This window comes from Physeter macrocephalus, chromosome 2, assembly GCF_002837175.3.
Source record: "Physeter macrocephalus isolate SW-GA chromosome 2, ASM283717v5, whole genome shotgun sequence".
NCBI classification, from domain to species: Eukaryota; Metazoa; Chordata; class Mammalia; order Artiodactyla; family Physeteridae; genus Physeter; species Physeter macrocephalus.
In genome coordinates, this window is record NC_041215.1 from 40,874,767 (window position 1) to 40,902,448 (window position 27,682).

At 48.3% G+C, this 27,682-nt stretch overlaps 2 protein-coding genes and 1 long non-coding RNA gene across 14 annotated transcripts in view; 1 reads left to right on the forward strand and 2 right to left on the reverse strand.

Annotated features, from left to right (window-relative positions):
- The window catches only part of TMEM177 (transmembrane protein 177), a 25,838-nt gene extending 13,290 nt beyond the window's left edge, over positions 1–12,548 (reverse strand). For 2 of the 11 annotated variants that reach the window (XR_008618347.1, XR_008618344.1), the window contains exons 1-2: positions 12,433–12,530; positions 10,027–11,007 (exon numbers count right to left, since the gene is read on the reverse strand). Coding sequence is in view for 3 of the 11 variants with exons in the window: in XM_055087489.1 (XP_054943464.1) it covers positions 10,050–10,985 (936 nt within the window). In the remaining 8 variants the exon portion in view is untranslated. Of the gene's footprint in view, positions 1–318; positions 380–1,335; positions 1,490–2,377; positions 2,851–6,257; positions 7,586–7,642; positions 8,119–10,026; positions 11,008–12,432 lie in introns of those variants that run through there. The other 9 variants (XR_008618339.1, XR_008618341.1, XR_008618338.1 and 6 more) reach the window with 9 other exon arrangements.
- Positions 12,549–12,859: 311 nt separating this feature from the next.
- Positions 12,860–23,695, forward strand: LOC129392461 (uncharacterized). Of its 2 annotated transcripts, none has more exons than XR_008618349.1 (5): positions 12,860–12,975; positions 19,273–19,406; positions 20,439–20,659; positions 21,538–21,589; positions 21,702–23,695. It is a non-coding gene; the product is annotated as an uncharacterized lncRNA (long non-coding RNA). The 2 variants fall into 2 exon arrangements; XR_008618350.1 differs by having other exon boundaries at positions 12,863–12,975; positions 21,538–22,556; positions 23,435–23,695.
- CFAP221 (cilia and flagella associated protein 221) overlaps positions 21,621–27,682 on the reverse strand; it is an 83,392-nt gene continuing 77,330 nt past the window's right edge. The window contains exons 23-24 of the mRNA XM_007104196.3: positions 26,919–27,014; positions 21,621–21,726 (exon numbers count right to left, since the gene is read on the reverse strand). Coding sequence (XP_007104258.1) covers positions 21,621–21,726; positions 26,919–27,014 — 202 coding nt within the window. The remainder of the gene's footprint in view (positions 21,727–26,918; positions 27,015–27,682) is intronic.

Below are 27,682 nucleotides of genomic sequence, written 5' to 3' on the forward strand. Positions count from 1 at the left end.
ATCACCATCATCATCACCATCATCACCATCATCACCATCACCATCACCACCATCATCACCATCACCATCATCACCATCATCACCATCATCACTATCATCACCATCACCATCATCACCATCACCATCATCATCACCATCACCATCATCACCATCATCACTATCATCACCATCACCATCATCACTATCATCACCATCACCATCATCACCATCATCATCACCATCAGCATCATCACCATCAGCATCATCACCACCATCAGCATCATCACCATCACCACCATCATCATCAACAACAAAACTGCGTTGCCAAGGAGGCATAATCAATAAGGAAGGAGGGATGTCCAGGAGACTGGAGGAGAATGGGATCCAGTGTCTGTGAGCTCTGCAGCAGAGAGAAGGAAGGGAAGACCAGTCACCCATCTATCAACCCGGAACCCAGGAGACATTCCTGACCCTTGACCTCTGACCTTCCTCTGCGACACCTCCAGACCTGGTCTATCACCGAATTTCACCCATACTACCTCCTAAATGTAGTCTGAGTCTTGCCTCTTTCCATGTCCACTGCCAAGTTCAGGCCAGCCTCATGTCTCCTCTGGTATCGCATTCCCCCCCCCCACCCCCCGCAAACTGGTCTCTCTGCTGTCAACAATAATAATTGTTGACCCACTGTCAACAATAATAATTGTTCATATTAAGCTTTCCCTGTTCAAATTACTGCGGGCTTTCAGTTTCCCAGTTGGGCCCTGGCTGACACAAAAACCACACAAACTGTCTTGTTTCTAGCTTTTGTACAAGCTATTCCCAGAGCCTGTTTCTGGCTAACACGGTCCAGTGGCTAAGAGCACAACCTCTAAGAGGGCCAGACCACCTGGGTTCAGACCCCAAGTCTAGCACTGGCTGGAGGAAAACCACTTCATCTGTCTATGCCTGGATCTCCCCACCTGTAAAATGGGGATAGGAGGACTGTTGCAGGGTTACGTGAATTAACACATGTAAAGGGTCTGGCACATCGGTGTTACATACATGTTTAATATTTACTATCAGCATTGGGTTCTTTCGACTCACACTGAGGGTTTCAGCAACAGGGGCCCCTCCTCTGGGGAGTCCTTTCTGGCCAGGCTGAGTTAGGCACCCTCCCCTGTGCTTCCACACTAACCTTCAGTGCACCGTGTTGTCACTGCAGGTTTACTCCTGCAGGTCTGCGAACCCCAGGTGCAGACAGGGCAGCAGGGTGCGCCCCCAGGGCCTCACAGAGCACCCGACTGAGGGAGGCACCCTCCCCTGTGCTTCCACACTAACCTTCAGTGCACCGTGTTGTCACTGCAGGTTTACTCCTGCAGGTCTGCGAACCCCAGGTGCAGACAGGGCAGGGTGCGCCCCCAGGGCCTCACAGAGCACCCGACTGAGGGAGCGGTAACTGTTAGTTCAGATCCTCTGGGAAAGAGACCCCGAGACGGGATTACCTGAGTAAGAGGTGTGCTGGGGGACATGCCTGTGAGGACAGAGTGGGGGGGAACAGAATGTGGGGAGAGCCGTCCAACCACAAAGCAGGGCTGACATCTGTGAAGGAGGTGGGGAAGGAAGGAGGCCTGGTAGAAGGGTCTCAGACCTCAGAGCAGTTCTAAGAAAGATCTGCCCAGGCCACTGGGGTGTCCTTGAGCCACAGTCCACCACTGGAGGAGTCCCACAGTCCACCAGAATGGGCTTGCGTGAGTAATGCACCAGGATCAACCCCTGCCTGAAGGCAGCCCGCGAGAGGCACAGTCTCAGTGAAAGCCTGGTGGTGGATCTAAGAAACAGCAGCTGGGACTGTCAGTCAATTCTGCTCCCACGGCAGATCTGAGCAGCACATTTCCTGATCGCCATGGTAACTGACAGGCAGAAACTTGGCCACACCCCAAGAATATAGGCCAAAAGCAGTGATGCCAGGATCTGTCACCTTGATGCAGGGAGAGGGGGTGGGTCCTTGGACCCCTCTGAGGGAGCCTTCATACACATCGATATTAATACATCTATAGGGGTAAGTCCTTATATATATACTGATGAATAAAGTCATTCAAAATTCCACCATTACAGAATTACTTTCTCTTATGAAATTTTGAATTTCAGAAATTTTGTGAATTTCCTTCCAGGTCTTACCATATTTACATTATTGCAATCCTCTTGCATGTTGTACTTCATATTTTTAAGAACATCTGATATTTAGAATATTTCTACATGTTTCTACCATAGTCTTCATACTTATGCTTTTTAGTGACTGAACAATATTCAACAAATGAATACACCAAAGTTTCCTAAGTCACTATTTTTTCAGTATTTCCATTAACCCTATTTTTTTAATATTATAGGTAGTGCTCTTATGCACATCTTTCGGCATATCTGATTTAGTCTCTGCTGAACGATGGCTCTAGAATGAACTTCTAGGTTTGAAGTTACCCATGTGACCGTGTCAACTTTTGCTAAATTGCTTCCTAAACATAGTTTGTCCATTAACTACGTGCGTCAGTTACCTACTGTGCATGAAACATTACCATAAAACGAAGCCTTAACGTAACCCACGACGACCGTCTCAGCACTTCTGTGGGCTGGGGATCCAGGCATAGCTTAGCTGTGTCCTCTGCTTCGGGGTGTCACGGGCTGCAGTGAAGGCACCGGACAAGGCTGGGGTCGCATCTGAGACCTGACTGGGGAGGGATTTTCCTCCAAGCTCACACGGCTGTTGTCAGGATTCAGCTCCCTGTGGGCTGCTGGACTCAGGGCTTCACTGCTCCGCCAGCTGTGGCTCAGAGGCTGCCCTTACTTCCGTGCCACGTGGGCCTGTCCAGCGCGGCAAGACGCTTCATCAAAGCACGTCTGAGAACATAACAGTCTGCTAGTAAGACGGAAGCCACGGTCTTTTGTAACATAATCACACTTGCCTTATTCTGTTGTTTTGAACCAAGAGGAGCAAGAGGAAAGGATGACACAGGCTGAGAACAGCAGGAGCAGAGACCACTGGGGGCCACCCTGGAGGCTACTTCCTAGTGCCACCAAGGGCACACGCTGTACCGACTTTACCACATCCTCACTCATCCAGAAAGTTCTAGGGTTTAAACATTACCTGTGTAGTAGGTGTAGAAGACCATCTCCCATTTTATAAAGAAGATGTGGTGCATGTACAATGGAATACCACTCAGCCATAAAAAAGAATGAAATAATGCCATTTGCAGCAACATGGATGGCCCTAGAGATTCTCATACTAAGTGAAGTAAGTCAGACAGAGAAAGACAAATATGGGATCGCTTATATGTGGAATCTAAAATATGACACAAATGAACTTATCTACGAAACAGAAACAGACTCACAGACATAGAGAACAGACTTGTGGTTGCCAAGGGGCAGGGGGTGGGGGAGGGATGGACTGGGAGTTTGGGGTCAGCACATGCAAACTAGTATATACAGGATGGATAACAACAAGGTCCTACTGTAGAGCACAAGGAACTATACTCAATATCCTGTGATGAACCATAGTGGAAAAGAACATGAAAAAGAATGTGTATATATAGAAAAGTGAACCACTTTGCTGTACAGTGCAAATTAAGACAACATTGTAAATGAACTAAACTTCGATTAAAGAAACCCCACTATCTCCTATTTTAATGCCCTCTTCTCCAGTTCGCTGTCTCCCCAGGGCCTCCTGGGTCCTTTGCTCTCAGCTGCTGCTGAGTAATTTCCCAAAAGGCATCAGCTGAGGGCCAGGTAGGGACCTGCCCCCACCGGGGCTCTGAGAGCTTGAAGAGGAGCCCTGTGTGAGGTGGTGAGGGCTCCCTGGGAAGGTTCCAGCCACAAGAAACTGCTGGTATTTGGGCACAACTGCAAGACCTGAACACCCGGCTACCTGGACCGCTTAAAAGCATTAACATTTAGGAACCAATCTTCTTTTAAAGCTTACTGTAAACCCTGTCTGGGATTCACATTTTGCAAGTTTTATTTTACTTTCCTTGTCAGAAGAATGCTGCATGATACACATGAATGTCCGCACTGTGCAGACAGGAAACTCACGGCCAGAGGTGTGAAGTCCCTGGCTCGGGGCCACTCCGCGAAGGCGGCAGGACCAGGACTCGAGCCCACCCTGGCTGTGCCCCCCGTGTTCTCTACCTCCTAAGCACCCCTGTTCCTCAGCTGGGGCCTCCTAAGGCTCTGTAACAGCCCTCCCCTCTGCCCCATCCCCACCGCAGCCCTAAGCATGATGGACTGGGCGGCCCCTCTTCAGCTAGCTGGAAGGGTCTCCCCTGGAAGTTCCAGAAGGCTCGGCTCGGGACCATTTTTTCCTGATAAAAGAGGGGAGGCTGCAAAGTCACTTCTCAGTGGCATGGGGAGAAAGGCTAGAGAGGCCGCAGTACAGGTCTGCAGCATGGAGCCCTCAGGGTCACAGGACCGTGTAAGTCCAGGGCATTGAGCACGGGATCTGGGGCCAGACTGCCAGCTTCAAATCCTGCTTCTGCCCCTTACAAAGCTTTGAGATTTGGGGAAAATTTCTTCACCTTCCTGTGCTATTTGCTTGCCTGCAAAATCAAAAGGATGTTACCAACTACAGGTTCCAATTTGGGCGTAAATTTTAAAAAATACCTCTAAGAACCTAGCACAGTGTCTGGTGCCCAGTAAAGGCCCCATAAACATGACTCCGGGGATGCAGCAGGCAGGAGGTCTCACGGGGTGAGGACCAGGCACCCATCTGGGACCTAGCCTCTGACACGTGCACACGTGGAGACCAGGAGTCCACGTGCATGCGCCCAGCTCCAGGCGTGCTGCACGCGGCCCTGTATCGTGGACACTGTGTGGTGGGGACAGAGGCAGTGGAGCCTGCTAGGGTCAGGGAGGGGCAGGGCCAGTGCCAGCACCGGGACCCTGGGACTCCCTTCCCCGTATTCTGACCGTGTCGGGGGAAGGGGGGAGTACCTGCGTGCTGAGGTAGCTCTGAGAACCATGAACGTGTGTGGGACATTACACACTAGAACGGCGTTCTCTGGGGTCCCATGCAGAGCACTGATGACTACGGCCTGCAGCAGGCATCGGAGAAGGAAACATGCAGGGCGTGTTTACAGGGTAACTTCCTGCCACCCGGCCCAGCTGCAAAGCCTTTCTGGGATCAACCCTGAACTGCCTGTAGGGGCACAAAATATCACAGAATGTCGGGGGGTCAGCCCCCCCTAAAGCCTCTTGGGGTCCCTGGTGCCCTGAGAACTGATCTGTGCCCTATAGGAAGGGAAGGGACCCACAAGTGTCCTGGTTTCCCCAATGAAGTCAGCAACCATGGAAGAGCGGGGCCAGGCCGCGCCCTTGGAAAACGTCCCAAGTTGGGAAGCTAGGACAGGGTCACAGGATTCATAATGGCCTTGCCCGGGGCATCCAGTCAGCCGTACTGTACTTGCTCAGAGGCCCTAAGGAGCCGGGCCTGTGTGTGTCGGGGCTCAAGAGCCTTGTTCATTTATTCAAAAACGTGGAGAGCCTCAGTCCAGAGCTGTCGACGGGACACGACACCGCTCTTGCAGACAGTACATTTCAGCAGAGGAGATGCTAAGCCACTCTCCCTTACTTAATCACCGCGGGCAGCAGAGGCTAGGAAGTGGCGCAGGGCGTGGTGGGCTCGGTCCCTGAGGGTTCCTGCAGACGGGGCACCTAAGAACCCAGCACGGGGCAGGCCGGCAGAGAGGCCCCAGACGGAGGCCCATGTGCGGAGGGGGCGGGCAGCCGAGGCACCCACACGCTTGTAGGGCCGGATTCCACAGAGAGCGCCCAGGCTTGGAGGCTCGGCTTCGGCTGAAAACCAAGGGACGCCTGGAGAGAACCCAGTCAGACCTGAGCTTCTAGAGCTGGGAGAGGTGGGGAGAATGGCCAGGAAGCCCACATGAGGAGCCGCTTGGGGAGGACAGGGCTGGAGCCAGGAGCCGCTGCGCAGGCAGGTCACGGGGCCGGGCCCTGATGCAGACATGCGGCGGGCTGGGGGTCTGGCCCAGGGCAAGCTCCCAGCAACAGCTTTCTGCCAGGGCTGCGCGGGACGCGGGGACGCGCGAAGGACCGGAACGTGGGGCTCGCGGCCAGCCCAGGCTTGGGGCTGGGCCGTGGGAAGCGTGTGAGGTCTGGGAACAGCCCCGGAGTGGAGACAAGGTTGGTGACTTGGGGTGGAGGGAGCCAACTAAGCGGCCGTCTCAGGGGGTCGCCTCCCAGCCCCACCCATGCTGGGGCCCCTTACCCTCCCACCTGGACGTAGTAGCAGGAACGCCGGCCTCTTCCCGGCTCCTGCGTTACTGAGAGCAGCCAGGTGGGGCCCAGTGCTGCCCAGGGCCCAGGGAGAGCGGGTGCTCTGCCCTCAGAAAGCCGTCTGCTGGGGCCCAGGGTGGGGACCCCCAGGCTCACCCAGGATGGGGCCGGAGTGCTGAGCCCAGACCACGGTCAAGGACCCAGCAGGAGTCAGGCCACCCCTGCCTGCTCTCTCCATCCAGTCTTCTGCAGGGACCGCCGGCCTCTGAGTGGGCCTCCCGGGCTGGCTTTGTGCCCTTCCTGGGTGTGGCTTAATCCCTTTGTCACGAGTTACACTGGCACCAGGCCTGAATTATTCAACTCTTCCAGGGAAAACATAACCACCAACGAAAAGAATACATGAATGGCTAGAAAAGATGCCCAACGTGGTTCGTTATTAGAGAAATGCAAATCAAAACTACAATGAGGCATCACCTCATGCTGGTCAGAATGGCCATCATTAAAAAGTCTACAAATAACAAATGCTGGAGAGAGTCTGGAGAAAAGGGAGCCCTCCTACACTGTTGATGGGAATGTAAATTGGTGCAGCCACTGTGGAGAACAGTATGGAGGTTCCTCAAAAAACTAAAAATAAGAGTTGCAATATGATCCAGCAATCCCACTCCTGGGCATATACCCTGAGAAAACTCTGATTTGAAAAGATTACATGCACCCCAATATTCACAGCAGCACTATTCACAATAACCAAGACATGGAAGAAACCTAAATGTCCATTGACAGATGAATGGCTAAAGAAGATGTGGTCCATACATACAATGGAATACTACTCAGCCATAAAAAAGAATGAAATAATGCCATTTGCAGCAACATGGATGGACCTAGAGATGATCATACTAAGTGAAGTAAGTCAGACAGAGAAAGACAAATACCATATGATATCACTTATATGTGGAGTCTAAAAAAATGATACAAGTGAACTTATTTACAAAACAGAAATATACACACAGACATAGAGAACAGACTTGGTTGCCAAGGGGGAAGGGTTGGGGGAGGGAAGGACTGGGAGTTTGGGGTTAGCAGATGTAAACTATTAAACATATAGGACAGATAAACAACAAGGTCCTACTGTAGAGCAGAGGGAACTCTAATCAATATCCTGTGATGAACCATCATGGAAAAGAATATAAAAAAAGAATGTAGGGCTTCCCTGGTGGCGCAGTGATTGAGAGTCCGCCTGCCGATGCAGGGGACGCGGGTTTGTGTCCCGGTCCGGGAGGATCCCACATGCCGCGAAGCGGCTGGGCCTGTGGGCCATGGTCGCTAAGCCTGCGCGTCCGGAGTCTGTGCTCTGCAACGGGAGAGGCCATAACAGTGAGAGGTCCGCATACAGCAAAAAAAAAAAAAAAAAAAAGAATGTATATATGTGTATAACTGAGTCACTTTGCTGTACAGCAGAAATTAACACAACATTGTAAATCAACTATACTTCAATAAAATAAATTTTAAAAAAAAGCACACATGAGGGACTTCCCTGGTGGCACAGTGGATGGGGCTCCGTGTTCCCAATGCAGGGGACCCGGGTTCGATCCCTAGTCAGGGAACTAGATCCCACATGCATGCTGCAACTAAGAGTTCATGTGCCACAACTAAGGAGCCCACGTGCTGCAACTAAGGAGCCCACCTGCCACAACTAAGACCCGGTGCAACCAAATAAATAAATAAATATTAAAAAAAAAAAAAAGAACACATAAATGACCAAGTGAGCCTGGCTTGCTCATCACAACCCTCCTCACCTTTCCTGCTGGGGTCTTCTGCCCAAGGATCAAAAGTGGGGTCTGCAGTCAGAATGGCCATCATCAAAAAATCTACAAACAATAAATGCTGGAGAGGGTGTGGAGAAAAGGGAACCCTCTTGCACTGTTGGAACAAAAGGTAGCAGCTTAAAACAGCAAAATATGTTATCTTAGAGTGTCTGTGGGTCTGGAATTCAGGAGTGGCTTAAATGGGTCCTCTGTCTCTGGGCTGCAATCAAGGACTGTGGTCATCTAAAGGTTTGACTTGGGGGATATCCACTTCTACTGATTATTTTTGCAGGCCTCAGATTCTTGCTGACTCTTGGCAAGAGTCATCTGTTCCTTGCCTCATGAGCCTCCCTACAGGGCAGCTTACAACATGGCAACCGGCTCCCCTTCAGAGCAAGCAAAAGAGATAGTGCAAGAGGGTGAGACAAGAGACACAGACTTTATAACCTAATCTCCAATGTGACATATTTTTTCTGTATTGTATTTGTATCAATCATTAGGTCTAGTCCACACTCAATTTACTCAGCCATAAAAAGAAACGAAATTGAGTTATTTGTAGTGAGGTGGATGGACCTAGAGTCTGTCATACAGAGTGAAGTAAGTCAGAAAGAGAAAAACAAATACCGTATGCTAACACATATATATGGAATCTAAGAAAAAAAAAAGGATATGAACCTAGGGGCAGGACAGGAATAAAGACGCAGACGTACAGAATGGACTTGAGGACACGGGAACGGGGAAGGGTAAGCTGTGACGAAGTGAGAGAGTGGCAATGGACATATATACACTACCAAACGTAAAACAGATAGCTAGTGGGAAGCAGCTATCGGTGCTTTGTGACCCCCTAGAGGGGTGGGATAGGGAGGGTGGGAGGGAGGGAGACGCAAGAGGGAAGAGATATGGGAACACATGTATATGTATAACTGATTCACTTTGTTGTAAAGCAGAAACTAACACACCATTATAAAGCAATTATACTCCAATAAAGATGTTAAAAAAAAATAAAATAAAAAGATAAAATAGAAAAAAAAAAAAAGTGGGGTCTGCTTTATCCAGAGAGCTAGAGGCAGACAAGCGGGCAAGGCCGCAGCCTCCGCTGGGTCCCGAGTGGGACACCAGGCCTGGCCCCTGCCCACCTGCCCCGCTCAGCTCTCCTCACCGCCGGTGAGCCAAGCTCGCCCCGCCCCCACCTCCCCTCACCGCCCTCTCCTCCCCAGGCCCGCTCTGCGCGCTCTGCCCGCTCTGCGCGTCCAGGCTCCTGACTGCAGGGCCTCGGCTTTGCAGGCCTGTTCCTTCCCCTCCCTCGGCCAGAGCTCCTACCAGGAGGTCTCGCCGCGTTCCAGCAACACCTTCTCTCCCCGTCAGGCCCCGGGGCTCTCCTGGGGCCCCGACTACCAGGCCTGCGGGGCGCCCGGCCCTCTGCGAGCTGCCGCCTGCACTGGGTACGCGTCCCTTACACCCCCACCGCGAGCTCCGTCTCCCAGCTCTCGGGCCCGCAGCGGCTCCTCATCTTGGCCTCTCAGAGCCTTGAATCTCTACCACACGAGGAGGAGATCGGGATTTGACCACCAGGCAAACTACGACGGGGTGACTCCTGCCGTGAGAGGCGGTCGCCTCCTGCAAACACCTCTGGCCGTGAGATGCGGCCTGACCCGCAATGCTGTCTGGAAAAAGCCAGAAGACAGCCTTCCGCTTGTGTATGGCACACGCGCAGGCCCTTCCGTAATGGCCCCCACGCAACCCCACAATCCTGCCGGGGAGTCCACATCATCCCCATTTTACAGTGGAGGAAACCAAGGCTCAGATTCATAAAGGGACGAGTCTGAGGTCACTGAGCTCAAAAGCGGTGGCTGGGGGAGAATCTGGGCTGCTGAGCTCCACAGCCGGAGGGTCTGCTGACACCGGGCTGCGGGCGCAGAGTCCCAAGGAGTGCCCCCTCCCCCGCTCCGCCCCTCCACCCCCCCCCAAGTCCAGGGCGGGGTGGTACCTGCCCCAGCTGGAACGAGGCCCTCAGGGGCTGCGGGGGCCGAGCGCCGCCCTCCACACCTGCAGCACTGAGTCCCGGCGGGCCGTGTAGGGCAGGTGTTTGATGCGGAACCAGTGTCTGGGAACCACGTTCCCGCTGGGCGTGTACAGCTTCTCCCCGGGCCGGCCCAGGAGGCTGCGCAGGGCCAGGTTGCCCGACAGAACCTTCTCGTAGAACTCCACCCCGCCCCGGGCATAGGCTGCAGACAGCGAGGCCGTGCGGCGGTCCAGCCAGGCTTCCAGGGCGTGAGTGAGAGAGTCCGTGGACAAGGCATAGGCCACGAAGCCCGCCACTGCCGCCACCAAGTTGAAGGCGGCCCGCAAGTTCATGGGGCCTCCGTAGAGCCCCAGGGCGTGCTTGGCCCCCACGCCCAGCGCCCAGGTGCCCACCAGGCAGGCGGGGGCCGGCAGGGCCTTCAGGGCGGCTGCCCCGCTCTCCAGGTGCACCACCTCCCTGGCCAAGGCGAACTTCTGGGCGTCGTGGGAGAGGGTCAGGGCATCTCTCAGCCGGGCGCCCGCTGGGCTCTGCCAGTCCACTCGCTGCCCGTGGACGACCACGGGCCGGTCAGCATTGGTCACCGGGCCACCCAGGAAGCAGGCGGGAATGCCCACCACGGCCCCGGCAGGGAGTCTTGGGAAGCCGGCGCTCACAGGCTGGAAGGTGAAGGTGGTGAAGGCCTCGAAGCGGTGGCCCGAGGGGACCCCGATGTCCTGCTGCACCTCCCGGAACAGGCTCTGCAGCTCTGGGGACAGGGGGGCTGGCTGGCCCTGAGGCCAGTACTGGTACAGCCACGGGACCACAGGATCCGGGAAGAGGTGGTACGAGATCTGAGCCCCAAACAGGCCTGCACAGGAACCCACCAACAGGGCCGTCCTGTGTCTCTGCACAAAGGCTGTGGCCCGCCACAGGGGACCTGCCATGAGGGCTGCCACCTCTGTAAACCTGGGCCAAGAGAAAGAGAAGTGAGCCAACAGCTCCCCGGGTCTGCCTGCAGACTGAACACCCCCAGGGCCACATCCTCTTTAACTGAGGCAGTATGCACGCACGGTAGTCAGAGCACAGGCTCCAGCTCTATCTCTGCATCGCCTTCCCCACGGGTCAGATGGGCATGTGACAGCGGCCCACCAGAGGGTGTCTGTGCTGTCAGTGAACAGACACGCAACAATCGGTGCCCAGCAAGGAGCAGACACCCTTGAGGAAATGGCTGTGATTACAACTTTGATGCCCTTGGCTCGGCACAGTACCAAGCAACTAACCCCTCACTCCACCACCCACCCCTACGGAGCATAACGGACACATGAAGCATGTTCCGCTCACTCAGTACTTACTACATGCTCGACACACTTCTGAGAGCTCTGCAGACATTATTGAATGACCGACTCCTTACACCTCTGTGACTCATTATTACTATCGTCCCTCTTTTAAAGCAGGGAACACCGAGGCACAGAAAGGCTAATTGGTCAAAATCCCAAACGTAAAGTGGCCATGCTGTGGGCGGAATTGAGTCCGTCCAAATTCATATGCTGAAGTCTTAACCCCCAGGACCTCAGAATGTGACTGTATTTAGACATAGGATCTTTAAAGAGGCAATTAAGTTAAAACGAGGTCATTAGGATGGGCCCTAATCCAATAGAAGTGGTGTCCTTATGAGAACAGGACACTAGGACACAAGCCAGAAGGTGACCATCTACAAGCCAGTGGGAGAGGCCTCGGAGGCAACTAGCCCTGCTGACACCTTGAAAGACACGTCTCTCACCCAGTTCTCATCACTGCAGCCCTAGCAGACTAATACAGGCCCAGTATTTGAACACAGGCGTCCACAGCAGATTTTTCATTATAGAGTATTTTTGATGATAAATTACAAACATACAGAAAGGTGGACAAAATAGTACATCAAAAACCAACTTCATTCTATCAAGTCATGGCCAGTCTTGCTTTGCCTCTAATCCCACACATACTCCCCTCCAACTGGTTTATTTTGAAACACATTCGGGGCATCCTATTATTTCATCCGAAAATATTTCAGTAAAAATTCACAATTATTTAACTTTGCCTGAAGCTTACTGTCCTCCTGTCCGAGAAGTGTTTAATTAGCAAACTAATTGCTGCAAACAAGGAAGCAGCAGAGTCCTGAGGAGTCACATCACTTGGGCCTTTTCGCCAACGAGGAAACTGAGGCCGGGAAAGGAAGGGGCCAGGCGAAGGTCCCAACGCCCCCAGGACCACCAGCGCCACGGCCGCGCGCTCCACGGAGGCCTGGGGTGGGGGGGGGGAGCCGCCCATCCTGCGGGCAGCCGGGAGAGAAGGGGCCGCAGGACCCTCGCTCCATGCCCAACCCCTAGGCTACGCCCCGCGGCTGGAACACACCTCCGAGAGAGCCCGCCCGCAGCCGCACGTCGGCCCGGCCAGCTCCGCGCGCTCACCTCCGCCTCTGCCGCAGCCCGGGACGCCGAGCACGTGCGCACGGTGAGGCCGGGCCAGGCGCAAAGCTCACCCGCCGGCTCCGGGGTCGGGGCTCCGAGGGCGGAGGCAAAAGGGCGGGGATCTTGGGGGCGGGGCCGGGACGCAAAGCACGCCGGCCCGGCTCTGGGGGGCGGGGCCCCGGGAGCGGAGGCAAAAGGGCGGGACTCTTGGGGGCGGGGCCGGGACGCAAAGCACGCCGGCCCGGCGCTGGGGACGGGACCCCGGGAGAGAGACAAACGGGCGGGACCCTTGGGGACGGGCACCGGGCCGGGGCGCAAGGCACGCCTGCCCGGCTCTGGGGGCGGGGCCCCGAGGGCGGAGACAAAGGGGTGGGACGCTCGGGGGCGGGGCTGAGCTTCCTTCCACACAGGTGACCTGGACCGTCCCGTCTCGCTCTGGAAAGACCAGCGTCTCCGCGCCATGGCCTCTGCTCCCGGCTCCTCCCAGGTGATCCGCACTGTACAGTCCACGGAGCAGCGTCACACCTGTCAGCTCACTTTCCCAGCTGCTCTGTGAGAGGGTCAGGGGTCAGCCCTGCCTGCTCCTAGGCCTTTCCTTTTCGCGCTGTCTGTGGCTGCTTTCCCCTAGAAGGGCAGAGTCCAGTAGCGAGGACAGAGACAGTCTGCCCAGAGAACCTAAAACATTTGCTCTCCGGCCCCTTGCAGAAAAGGTCTGTGGACCCCTGAAGTACAGGTGAAGGTGTGGGCAATTTGCTGGTGATGGGCCAAACATTGTAAAGTCACAGCGAAGTTTGGGAGGCCTGCAAGGGGTGGGTGATTGGGACTAGATTAGGGGATAAACAGGAAATAAATACAGGGATAAGAACCTGGGGAATCATGGATTACAGGGCATCTGATGGTTGTTTTTAATTTTTTTTTCCATTGTGGTAAAAGTACACTTAATGACTATTTTAAAGCATATGGGTCAGTGGTATTAAATACATTGTGCAGCCATCGCCACTGTCCCTCTCCATAACTCGTCTTGTAAAGCTGAAGTTCTACATCCATCAGACAGTAACTCCCATTCCCCTCCCTCCACTCTCTGGCAACCACCATTCTACATTGTCTCTATAATTTTTTTTTTTTGCGGTACGCGGGCCTCTCACCGCTGTGGCCTCACCCGTTGCGCAGCACAGGCTCCGGACGCGCAGGCTCAGCGGCCATGGCTCACGGGCCCAGCCACTCCGCGGCATGTGGGATCTTCCCGGAGCGGGGCACGAACCCGCGTCCCCTGCATCGGCAGGTGGACTCTCAACCACTGCACCACCAGGGAAGCCCTGTCACTATAATTTTGACCACTAAGTATCTCATGTGAGTGGAATCATACAGTATTTATCTTTTGGTGATTGGATTATTTCACTTAGCATAATGTCCTCAAGGTTCCTCCATGTTGTAGCATGTGTCAGAATTTCCTTCCTTTTTAAGGCTGAATAATATTCCATCGCATGAATATGGGAGATTTTGCTTATCCATTCACCTGTTGATGGGCACTTGGGTTGCTTCCACATTTTTGCTGCTATGAACATGAGTGTGCAAATATCTCTTCAAGACCCTGCTTCCTTTTGTGTATGTACCCGGAAGTAGACTTGTTGCATAATGTGTTAATTTCATTTTAAAAATTTTTTGAGGATCTGACATCCTGTATTCCACAGGGGCTGTACCATTTTATATTCTCACCAACAGTGCTCAAGGTTCCAATTTCTTCACATCTTTACCAACATTTATTTTCTGTTTTTTTTGATAGTAGCCATTCTAATGTGTGTGTGGTGGTATTTTGTAGTTTTGATATGCATTTCCCTAATGATTAGCGACTTTGAGCACCTTTTCATGTGCTTATTGGACATTTGTATATCTTCTTTGGAGAAATGTCCATTCAAAACCTTTGTGCATTTTTGAATTGGGTTGGGTTTTTTTGTGTGTGGTTGAGTTTTAGGAGTTCTCAGTATACTCTAGATATTAATACCTTATCAGATATATGATGCAAATATTTTCACCCATTCTTGGGTTGCCTTGTTCCTCTGAGGATATTGTCTTTTGATGCACAAAATTTTAAATTTTCATAAAGTCCAAATTGTTTTCCTTTTGTTGCCCATGTCTTTGGTGTCATATCCAAAAAATTATTGCCAAATCCAGTGTCGTGAAGTTTTTGCCCTATGTTTTCTTCTAAGAGTTGTATAATTTTAGGTCTTACATGTAGGTCTTTGATCCATTTTGAGTTAATTTTTAAACATGGTGTTAGGTAAGGGTCCAAATTCATTCTTTTGCATGTGGATATGCAGTTTTCCCAGCAACACTTGCTGAAAGACTGTCTTTTCCTCATTGAATGGTCTTGGCACCTTTTTCAAAAATCATTTGATCATATATGCCAGAATTTATTTCTGGACTCTCTATTCTGTTCCATTGGTCTACATGTATGCCTTTTTTTGTGTGTGTAATTTTTATTGCAGCATAGTTGATTTACAATGTTGTGTTAGTTTCAGGTGTACAGCAAAGTGATTCAGTTATATATGTATGTCTTTATGCTGGTAATCACAGTGTTTTGATACTGTAGCTTTGTAGTAAGTTTTGAAATCAGGAAGTGTGAATCCTTCAGCTTTGTTCTTCTTTTTCAAGATTATTTTGGCTATTCAGGATCCCCTGAGATTTTATATGAATTTTAGGATGGGTTTTTCTGTTTCTACAAAAAAAGAAAATGACAGGGATTATACTGAATCTTTAGATCACTTTGGGTAGTATTGCCATCTTAATAATATTAAGTCCACAATTTACGAACATGGGATATATTTCCATTATTTATGTTTTCTTTAATTTCTTTCAGCAATGTTTTGTAGTTTTCAGTGCACAAGTCTTTCACCTCTTTGGTTAAGGTCATTCCTAAGTATTTTTCCTTTTTGTTGCTGTTGTGAATGGAATTGTTTTCACAATTTCCTTTTCAGATTGCTTATTGTTAGTATATAGCAACTGACTTTTGTATGTTGACTTTGTATCCTGCTGAATTCATTTATTAGCTCTAACAGGTTTTCGTGCAATCTTTAGGGTTTTTTAAACATAATTTCACATCATCTATGAACAGATATAATTTTACTTCTTCCTTTCCAATTTGGATGCCTTTTCTTTCTTCTCCTTGCCTAATTGCTCTGGCTAGAACTTCTAGTACTATGTTGAATAGAATTGGTGAAAGTAGGCATCCTTGTCATGTTCCCGATCTTAGTGAAAAATCAGTCTTTCACCATTGCTGTGGATTTTTCAAATATGGCTTTTATTATGTTGCGGCAGTTTCCATCTATTCCTAGTTTGTTGAGTGTTTATTCATGAAAAGGTGTTGAACTTTTCAAATGCTTTTTAAAAATACTTTTATTTTTATTTTTTAATATTTATTTTTATTTATTTGGTTGCGCCGGTCTTAGTTGCTGCAGGCGGGCTCCGTAGTTGTGGCATGCAAACTCTCAGTGGCAGCGTGCATGTGGGATCTAGTTCCCTGACCAGGGATCGAACCCGGGCCCCCTGCGGTGGGAGCACGGAGTTTTAACCACTGCGCCACCAGGGACGTCCCTCAAATGCTTTTGCTGCATCAGTTGAGATGATCGTGTGGTTTTTGTACTTCATTCTGTTAATGTGGTATATTATATTGATTGATTTTCATATGTTGAGCCATTCTTGCATTGCAGGAATGAATCCCACTTGGTCATGATGTATAATCTCTTTAATATGCTGCTGAATTCCTATTTTGTTGAGAACGTTTGCATCAATGTTCATAAGGGATATTGGCCTGAGGTTTTCTTTTCTTGTAGTGTCTTTATCTGACTTTGGTATCAGAGTGATGTTGGCCTCTAGAATGAATCAGGAGGCATTCCTGCCTCTTCAGTTTTTTGGAAAAGCTTGAGAAGGATTGATATTAGTTCTTTAAATATTTGGTAGACTTCACCAGTGAAGCCATAGGCTTCAGGACTTCTCTTTGTTGGGAGATTTTTGATTACTGATTCAATCTCCTTACTTTTTATAGGGCTTTTCAGATTTTCTATTTTTTCCTAAAAACTTTTCTGAGGGGGCTTTTGGGCATGAAAGGAATACTTAAAGAGTTACTTATGTTTTATAAATTTATTTATTTATTTTATTTATTTACTTTTTCCTGTGTTGGGTCTTTGTTGCCGCGCGCAGGCTTTCTCTAGCTGTGGCGAGCAGGGGCTACGCTTGGTTGCGGTACGTGAGCTTCTCATTGTGGTGGCTTCTCTTGTTGCGGGGCATGGGCTCTAGGTGCGCAGGCTCAGTAGTTGTGGCATGCGGGCTCAGTAGCTGTGGCTCACGGGCTCTAGAGCGCAGGCTCAGTCGTTGTGGCATGCGGGCTCAGTAATTGTGGCTCGCAGGCTCTAGAGCGCAGGCTCAGTAGTTGTGGCGCACGGGCTTAGTTGCTCCGCGCCATGTGGGATTTTCCCGGACCAGGGCTCGAACCCGTGTCCCCTGCATTGGCAGCAGGCGGATTCTTAACCACTGCGCCACCAGGGAAGCCCACTTATGTTTTAATTACTATTCAGTTGATTAAAGTATCAAGTTTAAATATCTCATATCTCTTAAGCCTAAAAGTCTAAAACGTCAGTTTGCAAATATTGTTATCTTAATAAATTCAGTGATCTTTGTATGAAGATAAGATTTTGTTTCTCCCTGTTCTTTGGTTAGCCTTCAGTTAACCATGGGCTTTACAGATTAAATCTTGCTTAATTTTACCCCACACTTCTGTACTCAATTGATCAAATTCCCTTGGGCATCTCAAACTATATTTTCAAATTTGATGTAGCCGACTCTCTTAAATACACCAATAGCCACCCTGTCCCAAGTAGTCTTATACCCGAGTCAAATCTAATAAGCAAAATCTTACTAAACTGTTAAGCAACTCTTATAAATCTAATAAAATAGACATAAATCTAACAGATTCTCTTACCTGTTTTAAACATCTTAAATGAAGTACATATAAAAGAGTGGAATAAAACTCATTATTACAGATAGCCTACCCAGCACCCAAATATCAACCCAGGCAGATTCTTTTATTCATCCGGACACCACAAATGTGCTTTCCTAACCCAAGGGCACAGAGCCATCCTCTCGGGCCACTTCACACTGTGGAGGCTGAGGCTGAACTCTTGATGTCTTGCTCTTGCCCAGGACTGGGGTCCACACCCAAATATCAACCCAGGCAGATTCTTTTATTCATCCGGACACCACAAATGTGCTTTCCTAACCCAAGGGCACAGAGCCATCCTCTCGGGCCACTTGAGGTGCTGGAGGCTGAACTCTTGATGGGATATTCTTGCCCAGGACTGGGGTCCAGCATGATTTCCAGGATGATTCATCATGAGTCGGTATTTATTAGGCTGAGTCACTATGGAGATAATTGGACTTCCCAAGCCTGTGTCTTTTTTTGTAGTAGTAAAATCCTCCATAATTTTTCATTGCCTGAGTAGAGCTGATAAGATTCTACATCCCCTACCAGGGGTGCAATGAATATTTTAGCTGTTTGATTTGTAATGATGAAATTTTGATGTTGACCAAAACTTGAATATAGTATATAGTATACACACAGTCTGGCTTTGTCAATATACTGTAAACATCATTATAAACTTGTACATGCCTTTTTTTTTCTTATCTTTTGATTTTCTAGCATGCCTCATATGGCTCTACAGAGAACTACTGCTTTCTTTCTAGTCCCCAAATTGTCACAAGCTGCTCAGTGGGAGGCCCTTTCAACTGGCTCCTTTATCCTTTACAAGTGCCCTGGATCATTTTGAAAGCATACTTTCTTTCTGGCAACACACTGGTGCTCCAGGCCCATCTTAATTATCCTTGCCCTAAGACATAGGATCAGACACTTTCCAAGGCTCCTTGCTTCCTTTTGGGGAACTGTCCTTGAGACCAAAAATCTAGGAGCTTTGGGCATATGTTAGACCACTCTGCTTGACCCTGGGAGTGGGCGATAGCACAGAGGCCACTTTAGAGGCAGGCCCCGAAAAAATATATTTTTAACGTGTCATGGAATCGTATCATTTTAAATTTAACTCCAATTTAATGGACTACTTAAACCTTCTAATATAAAATTTTTTTTGTCTTTTCTTGAATACCAGCTTCCCTATTGCCACAAATACAACATTTTTTTTTTTACTAACTTTAATGTGAGTGCTGTCTATTATAATGGATTAGACCCTGGGTCCCTTGCCTAGGCTGCACTGCACGGCCCCCTCTCACCTCTGAGATCCTAGTTTTCCACCGACTGTCACTCCTTGGTATCGTTTTGACATCAGAAGCTGGGACTTTCGGTGGTGACTAGTGGGGACAGTTTGACTGAGCAATATCAGCTCATTGAGGGATAAATGAAGTGACTTTATTTTTCCAGTGACTGCTACCAGCTGAACTCTTACTGATTCCCTGCTGACTGACAGGGTCCCTTAAGGGCACACAGTCCAAATCTATAATTTGTCAGTCCGTATCAGTTACTGGGACAGTATCATCTTGGTTGAGTCTCGTTGTCTGTTTTGAAACTTCAGTCTCATCTTTCACCCCAAACTGCCCCCATCATGTCAGCATCCTCCCCAGTAAAGACTAGACCTGTGGCTCCACTGGCTTGGGTGGGCGCAGAGGCTCTGCACTCTCGCCCACAGCTCTTGTCCCAGGGATTCTTCAACTGGTGGGAAAGACAGAAAGAGGAAGAACGATGTTTCTTTCCATGACCGCTCACTGGCGGCCCTCCTTCCTGCAGGTCATGATGTGAACAGCCGAGGCTGGCGGTAACTACCTTCCTGTCTCTGCTGTACCCATCTCGGCTAATCCAGCTGGACTTCTGGCGGTGCTGGAGGTTAAACGGCGCTGCGAGGCAAGAGGAGATTAGTCTTGGTAGGTCCTCTAGACGTGGAATCCAGGGAAAGGTCCAGAGTGGTTCGCTGGATAGTAATTACAGGATAGGCCCTGGGCATCCTGTGCAGGCTTGCAATTCAGATGCGTCAGCCTGACGCAGAGAGGAGAGCTTCTGGAAGGCTGGGGTGGGAGGGGGAGAAGCAGGGCCACTGGTGCCCCAGGGGTGGCCCGCCGAGCTTCAGGCAGTGGGGGCCTGAAGAGTAGCCTGTCCTCAGGTTCAGGGCCACTCTACCATCAGGGAGAGGGAGTGTATAAAAAAGGGCCCACCTTTTGTGGGCCTCTAGCTGGCGAGACATTGAGCTGGACCTGGGAAGGGCGTGTGTGTGTGCGTGCACAAGGGCTTGGGGAGTGTAAGTATGTCTGTTGATCTTCTGTATATGCTTCTAGCTCTTTCCTTTGCATCGCTTCCCCTCTTTTCACAAGGGCTTTAACAGACTTCCCGCAAACAGAGTATCTGAAAAGAAACATTTTTTGAAGACACCACTGTTGGAGAATGTGTCACCAGACCCCCGTGTCCATGTCTTGGCTGAGTCCTGAGATCTGATTCAGCTCCTTGGTGGTTAAGACACAGACGCCCTCAAACTTCTTCAAGAAAAGAGGGGCTGTTGTGAGGCGGGGCCCTGGTACCCTGCTGGCTGGGAACTGCTTGGCTCAGGGACTTGAGGGGCTGTCACAGGTGAGAAGAAAGTAAGGAGACTTGAGACTAAACGCCACGTGGCTCCTGAACAGTGAAAGCACCTGAGTCGACAGCGCTGAGCCAGTCTTCATTTCCTGTTTTTGGTGATTGTGCCACAGTAGAGGTTAACATCAGGGGAAGCTGAGTACTGTATATGCGAGCTCTCTGTTCTGGTTTTGCAACTTTTCCTTAGGTCTAAAATTATTTCAAAATGAAAGAAAATTTTTAATTTACTGCTGCCTCAGTCCTGCCCTGTGAGGTAAGGGGAGCTCAGATTTCTGACTCTTGTTTAATGCCAGGTACACTTTTCGCATTTCCTAATGTAATCCTCACAGCCCCATGGGAGGCGAGCCCTGGAGCCGGTCGTATGGGGAGAATGGAAGCTCAGAGACACTAAGGAAGCCGTGTGGTTGGTTGATGAGAAGAGGATCAGGATTCACCCGGGACCAGACGGCCACGCAGGCCAGTTCCCCCACCGCCCCACAGGGAGAGCCTGGAGCCAGGGCAGAGGAAAGCTAGAGGCGGAACCCAGAGAAGCAAGGGCTTGCAGCCCCCGGTGAGGAATTTGGACTTTATCCTGGAGGCCAGTGGGTCTCAATCCGGGCTGCACATCAGATCCTCTGCAGGGCTCTAAAGATGATAACTGCCTGGGTCCTACCCCAGGAAGTCTGACTCAGCTGTTTTTTTGGTTTTGTTTTGTTTTGTTTTTTATATTGGAGTAGCGTTGATTAACAGCGCTGTGTCAGTTTCAGGAGTACAGCCAAGTGATTCAGTTATACATGTACATGTATCTAATCTTTTCCCCTTTAGGTTATTACAGAATATTAAGCAGAGTTCCCCATGCTGTAGAGAAGGTCCTTGTTGGTTATCCGTGTTAAGTATAGCAGTGATTCAGCTGTTGTTTCTGAAGCTCTGCAAGCGATTCTGACGTGCAGCCAGCCTGTGCATAAGAACTGGAGTCATGTTGTCAGACGCGGTCAAAAGGCCTGCTTTTCACTGACCCTTCGCAGGGACTCCTGGGCCCGAGGCAGCGCCCTCGCAGAGGCCTCAGCCTCTTGTCCCAAGCCAGTCTGCGGGCTCCGGTCGCCCCACGCTGTCCCCTCCATTTCCAGCCCCCGTCACAGCCGCTGGGGAGCCAGTGTCGCCCTCACCAGTGCTGCTCTTTCCAGGAGCGGCCGCCAAAGCCAGGGTCCGGTGCTCGGGCCGGGGAGCTGGCGGTCGCGGCGGGGGGCGCAGCCCCTCCCTTGCTCCCCAGCGGGCGCTCAGCCTCTCGCACTCTGGAAGCCCTTGCACCCACGCTAAAGCTTGCAGCCAGGAGCTCCAAACGCTGCCATCATACTGATGACATTTTATTGTTACAGAGAAAAATGATTTAAAAATGTATACATCATCCACATTTCAATTTTTTTTCCTCTAGAAACTTTAATTCCCCAGATGGCTGGAACATAAACAGACCAAGAGGACCACGGTGACCTGCAGAAAGCAAGTGAGCGGACCTGACCTCCGGGTGACTGCTGTTATTCTAGAGTCAACGAGTTGAGAGCTTTGCCCCGCAGGGTCTCCATCTCCTCAGACACCTTTTCTCCTGCCTTCTCCAGTGGCTGTGCTTGGGCTCTTGCCTCTCTAAGTATATACATCAAATACAGACCCGGCAAGGCGCATCAGGCCCTCATGAAGCACCACCAACCTGCTGCCGGGCCCAGCGTTGCGAGAGATGCCTTGCGAAGGTCGGAGGGCTGTTTATCCGCATACACAGTTGAAACCCCGCTTAGCGGTCACTTAGTTACTGGTGGAAACACCCAACCGGTAAGTGGCTCAAGCCTGGTTTCCAGTCAGAGCCGCACCAGTTTCTTAGCAGAGCCACGTGACCTAAGCTCTCAGCCACCATTTCCAGACGCACACCTGGTGTGCATTTTCCCCCGGGATTGTTGCAAAGGGGAAACGAGAACTTATTCGTACGCATCCCGGCATGATGGCTCCTAAAGGCTCAGTTGGCAGGAGCTGGTTCTTCATGTTTATGAGTCAAGTGGACGCACAGTATCTCTGACTCTGGTAATAGCTCCAGAAGGTGGGAATCGAGGGAGGGCTCTGCACCTGGGTGGAGGAGTGGCTGATGTGGAGGCCAGATGTCGCCAGTGTGGCGAGGGGTAGAACTTTCCAGATATCTGGGGGGACATGACGAGTGTATTTGGCTGGAAGCACAGATGTCTAAGGACCGTGAGGTCAGCTGCACGATCTGCCCAGAGAGAGGAATTCAGTGCAGAACTAGGTGCTTCTCCCCTGTGTTCACTGCAGCCAGGACGTGGACGCCGCCTAAGTGTCCATCGACAGAGGAATGGAGAAAGAAGATGTGGCACACATATACAATGCAATATGACTCAGTCATAAAAAAGAATGAAATAATGCCATTTGGAGCAACATGGATGGACCCAGAGATTATCATACTAAGTGAAGTAAGTCAGACAGAGAAAGACAAATACTGTATGATATCACTTATATGTGGAATCTAAAATCGACACAAATGAACTTGTCTACAAAACAGAAACAGACTCATGGGCATAGAGAACAGACTGGCGGTTGCCAAGGTGGGGGAGGGATGAATGGCAGATGCAAACTATTATCTATAGGATGGATAACAACAAGGTCCTACTGTGTAGCACAGGGAGGTATATTCAATGTGCTGTGATAAACCATCATGGAAAAGAATATATATATATATACACATATGTATATGTGTATATACACATATATATGTGTATAACTGAATCACTTTGCTATACAGCACAAACTAACACAACAGTGTAAATCAACTATACTTCAGTAAAATTAAAAAAATAAAATTAAGTGCTCTGAAACATTTCCTAAAGAGGGTGAAATGTGAAGTTTTGGCAAATACCCAAAAGTTTTGAAAAAGCAGAAATATCTGAAAATGAAGAACTAAAATGTTCCCTAATGTGTAATTAAAAAAAAAACTAATTGGCACCACCTTATAGAATGAGTGTAAAAATATATAGATCATGTCAGCCCTTAAAGATATTAATGATTGATATGATAATCTAAGGGGAGCTGAATGATATGTTGGCAACTAAAGTCACTTTCACAGTTTCTTGGACGTTTTGCACTATGATTCTCCTTAGTGGGTCTTGAGAGGGTGAGATCACCATCAAGGCAGCAAAGAATCTCTCGGGTTGATTACAGCCATCGAGGGAGAGCAGATGACTCTGTGCATCCATGAAAATAAATATTTGCCACAAACCCAATAGACAGCAGCCTTCATGGGGACATTAAGTCCCACTGATTGGTTCTTTCTTTCTGTCCCTGTCTGACCAAGCTCTGGTGTGTGTGTGTCTGATTCTGTCCACTTCTGGCTGAGGCTGAAGGAGGTGAGGAAAAGGCACAAGAACAGAGAAGACAGAACTGAGCGTTGGGTCATGCTTGCGATGTGCTGGAGAGAATTTCAGAACCAAATACCTGCTGTACAGCACAGGGAACTCTACTCGTATCTTGTAATAACCTATAAGGGAAAAGAATCTGAAAAAGACTAGATATATATGTATAACTGAATCACTCTGCTGTACACCTGAAACTAACACAACTGTAAATCAATTATATTTCAATAAAAATTTGAAAAAAATGAAAAATATCATCTGTGGGATATCAATCAGTTGGAATACTATGTAGCCAATAAACTGATAATTACATTGACAATTTTGACACATGAAAAAACGTACAAAAAATAATTTAAACTGCAAAATAGATGAATTCAAAAGGCCGTGGATCTATTTATTGAAAATTTGTGAAATGTATGTGTATTCTGAAAAAAAAATTGGAAGCTAAGTTGTGCAGAAAATGTTTAGAGTTCATTGTTGGGTTTTTTTTTTGTTTTTTGTTTTTTTTGGTAAAGTAGCTGAAATACATTAAACAAGAAAAGAAGATCTTCCACTTTGGGTGAATATATAAAGTAATAAGTTCTACTTCATTTAATAATCATTTGCTAATCCAATGGCATTCAATATTAGCTTCTGTAGTGAAAATGGTGAAAAACCAGGTTAAATACCAAGTAAGCAAAGAGGTAATAGATATTGCCCCACTCATGCAGCAAACCATTCTAAGTCCAGGGGTCATTTTTGAAATTGAAAAAAAAAAAGGGTTTTTATTTAAAACTCTTAGTCAAGTCAGGGACTTCCCTGGTGGCGCAGTGGTTAAGAATCTGCCTGCCAATGCAGAGGACACGGTTTGCAGGAAGATCCCACATGCCGTGGAGCAACTAAGCCCGTGCGCCACAACTACTGAGCCCGTGCGCCTAGAGCCCGTGCTCTGCAACAAAAGAAGCCACCACAATGAGAAGCCTGTGCGCTGCAATGAAGAGTAGACCTCGCTCGCCGCAAGTAGAGAAAACCCACACGCAGCAACAAAGACCCAATGCAGCCAAAAATAAATAAATAAAATACTTTTTAAAAAAATCAATTGAAAAAAAAACTCTTAGTCAACTGTTTGAGACCTGAAAATGCAAAGTACGTCTCTTTGTTGAGGTGTCAGAGGTTCTATGTGCTATGTAGTGTAACATGATATTTTATTGTTAATTAGCTGCTTAAAACAGATGCTCACTGCAATTCTATTTAAAATTTTTATTTCCTCAATTTTCTTTTACCGGAAACTGCCAGTCTACTTCCTGAGAAGTGTTGGTTTGCTGTAGGCCTCTGCTACTATCACAAACAAACCAAAGGAACCCCATGCTCCTCTAAGATACGTGGGTATTCCCTTCTGAAAAGGCAGGGCCTCCCCAAAACACCCCAAACAAGGAAGACAAACTGAGAAATTTACAGTATACACAGGAAGGGTAATTATCCTTAAAATAGGAGGCACTCTTACAAATAAGTAAGAAAAAGATAAACACTTTCTACAATATAGGCAAAAAATCCCTTCATAAAAGAAGAAAAACAATTGATAAACATAGGAAATTTTTTACCATCACTTGTAAACAAAGAAGTTTAAAATTAAAACAATGATATGGTCATTTAAAAACCTATCAATCATATTGGTAAAGAAAAAAAGCCTGATACTATAACACGTTGTTCAGGGCATTTGAATGTGGGCATCCTGACCTCTGCTGGTAGGAGGTTTGTTGATGAACTTTCTGGATGCTGGTGAAGCACGATATATTAAAACCTTAACATGAACATGGATCTAGCATTTATGTTTCTAGGAATTTATCCCAAGGAGACAGTCTGATAAGTTTGCAAGGAATTATGGCACAAGGAGGTTTGTTGCAGCATTACTGGCAACAGGAGAACATTGAAAAGAGGTGATGTGATCATCTGTAGAGGGATGTGTGGACACACGATGGCACATCCACCAATGAGACACAAAGATGTATATCTGTGTCTATACATCTATGTTTATGATATACTGCTAAATAAAATTCTAGAAGATAAAACAATATGAACAGTATGATTGAATTCATATACATATAAGGTATGCATGTATGAATATATATCAACACATACAGTTGGCCCTCTGTATCCGTAGGTCCTGCATCTTCAGATTCAACCAACCCCAGGTGAAAAACAATTTCAGAAAGTTCCAAAAAGCAAAACTTGAATTTTCCGTGCACTGGCAACTATTTACAAATCATTTACATTGTATGAGGTATTATGAGTAATCTAGAGATGATTTAAAGTCTATGGGAAGATATGCATAGGTTATATGCGAATTCTACAGCATTTTATATAGGGACTTGAGCATCCACAGATTTTGGTACCCGGGATGGGGGGTGTCCTGGAACCAATCCCCTGTGGATACTGAGTGATGACTGTATGTCATTGTTATATTTGTTATATTTAACAAAATATAATAGGTGTTTATGGTTTATTTAAACAAACAAATCCTTGGAAGACCACACATCAAAATGTACAAGTTACTGCCTCTGGGTGGTAGGATTATTGTTTTTATTTTATTCTCTATATTTTCCTGTATTTTCTAACATTTTAATAGTAAAAAAAGGCTTTTTAAATTTTTTTCAGTAGAATTTTTAAAAAAATCATTGATGTGTTTATTTCTATTTTTGTTTATTTTTTGGCCATGCGGCATGCGGGATCTTAGTTCCCTGACCAGGGATTGAACCCGCACCCCGTGCAGTGGAAGCACAGAGTCTGAACCACTGAACCACCAGGGAAGTCCCAAAAAATACTTCATTTTTTTTTTTAAAGAGAAAAAGAATTCTAAAAAGGATAACTGGAATTTCAAACTTACAAACCATATGAACTCTGGTGGTTATTTACTTTACCAAAGTATTCTTCAAAACCGATTCTTGAAGGGTGATGGTTTGCTCGGCTAGTTGGCCCCTGAGGGAGAGGCAAAGAGAAGAATTCACGTGTGCCAAGCGAGTTCACATCGAGCAGCTGGAGAGGTGTCTCTGCACCGGCCTCTCATTTAACCCCCACAGCTGCCCAGTTACCAAAGATAAGCAATGCACGGGCGCTACGTGGGATGCGGCCCCGGGCCTCGCCAGGCTCCAGAGCCTGGGCCTCTCAAGACTGCATGAAACTCATTCAGCTACTCATGAGAAACAAACACAGCTCTGAAACCACCCGATAAGCAAATGGGAATGCTGAACTCTGTTCTAAAGGTTTATTTGCCAACAACATTTGAGGGAGCGTCGCTATGCATAACATACACATCTAAACATCTGAAGCATTGGAAACGTGCCCCTGTTGACACGTTCTTAGGTCCAAACAGCACGGCAGTTCTGCGCGTCCTGTAGGATGAACTTTATACTGGCTGCCTCTTCCTAAGCCATCAAAGCATCCACTTACTTCTCCTTCTTGGTGACCTTGTAGTCCAACATAGGGAATTCCACCTCCATCATTTCTGGAGTCAGCATGATGTCTATACTCTGCTCACAGAGCTCGCTGAAGAGGAATAAAATCGAGACATATTGTCGTCATTTAAGAGTTATGCAATTCCTTCAACATTCCTCCCACCTACTCTTCTGGAACCTACATTAAGAAAAAGCATAAGGCTGACAAATAGCTTTCTACCAACCCACAGTAGTGGGAATGGTTATTTATAAGCAGAGAATAAAAAGTAGTTTAGAAATGCGGTTACAGAATTCATATTCTCTTCAGGTGCACGTGGAACATTTACCAATATTGACCATATCTTGGACCATAAGGAGAGCATGAATGTTTCAAAAGATTGAAATCATTCAGAGAATGTTCTATGGCCACATGTAATTCGAATAGAAATCAATAGCAAAGAAGAGTAAAAAAAATCCACGACTGCTTTAAAAATGAAACAGTATATTTCTAAATAACCCATGGGTGAGAGAAGACATCACGCGGACTGAGGTTATTTTCATCTTGGGCTCCGCGATCCCCCAGAGCAGGGGTCAGCACACTTTTCCTGTAAAGGCCTCTGGGGGTTGTAGGGTCTCTTTTACAACTACTCAGCTCTGCTGTTGCAGCATGAAAGGAATCATGGAAAAATACATACATGAATGAGTGTGGCTGTATTTCAATACAACGGTTTGCAAAAGCAGGCGGCAGGCCAGATTCGGCCGTTTGCGGACCCCTGGCTT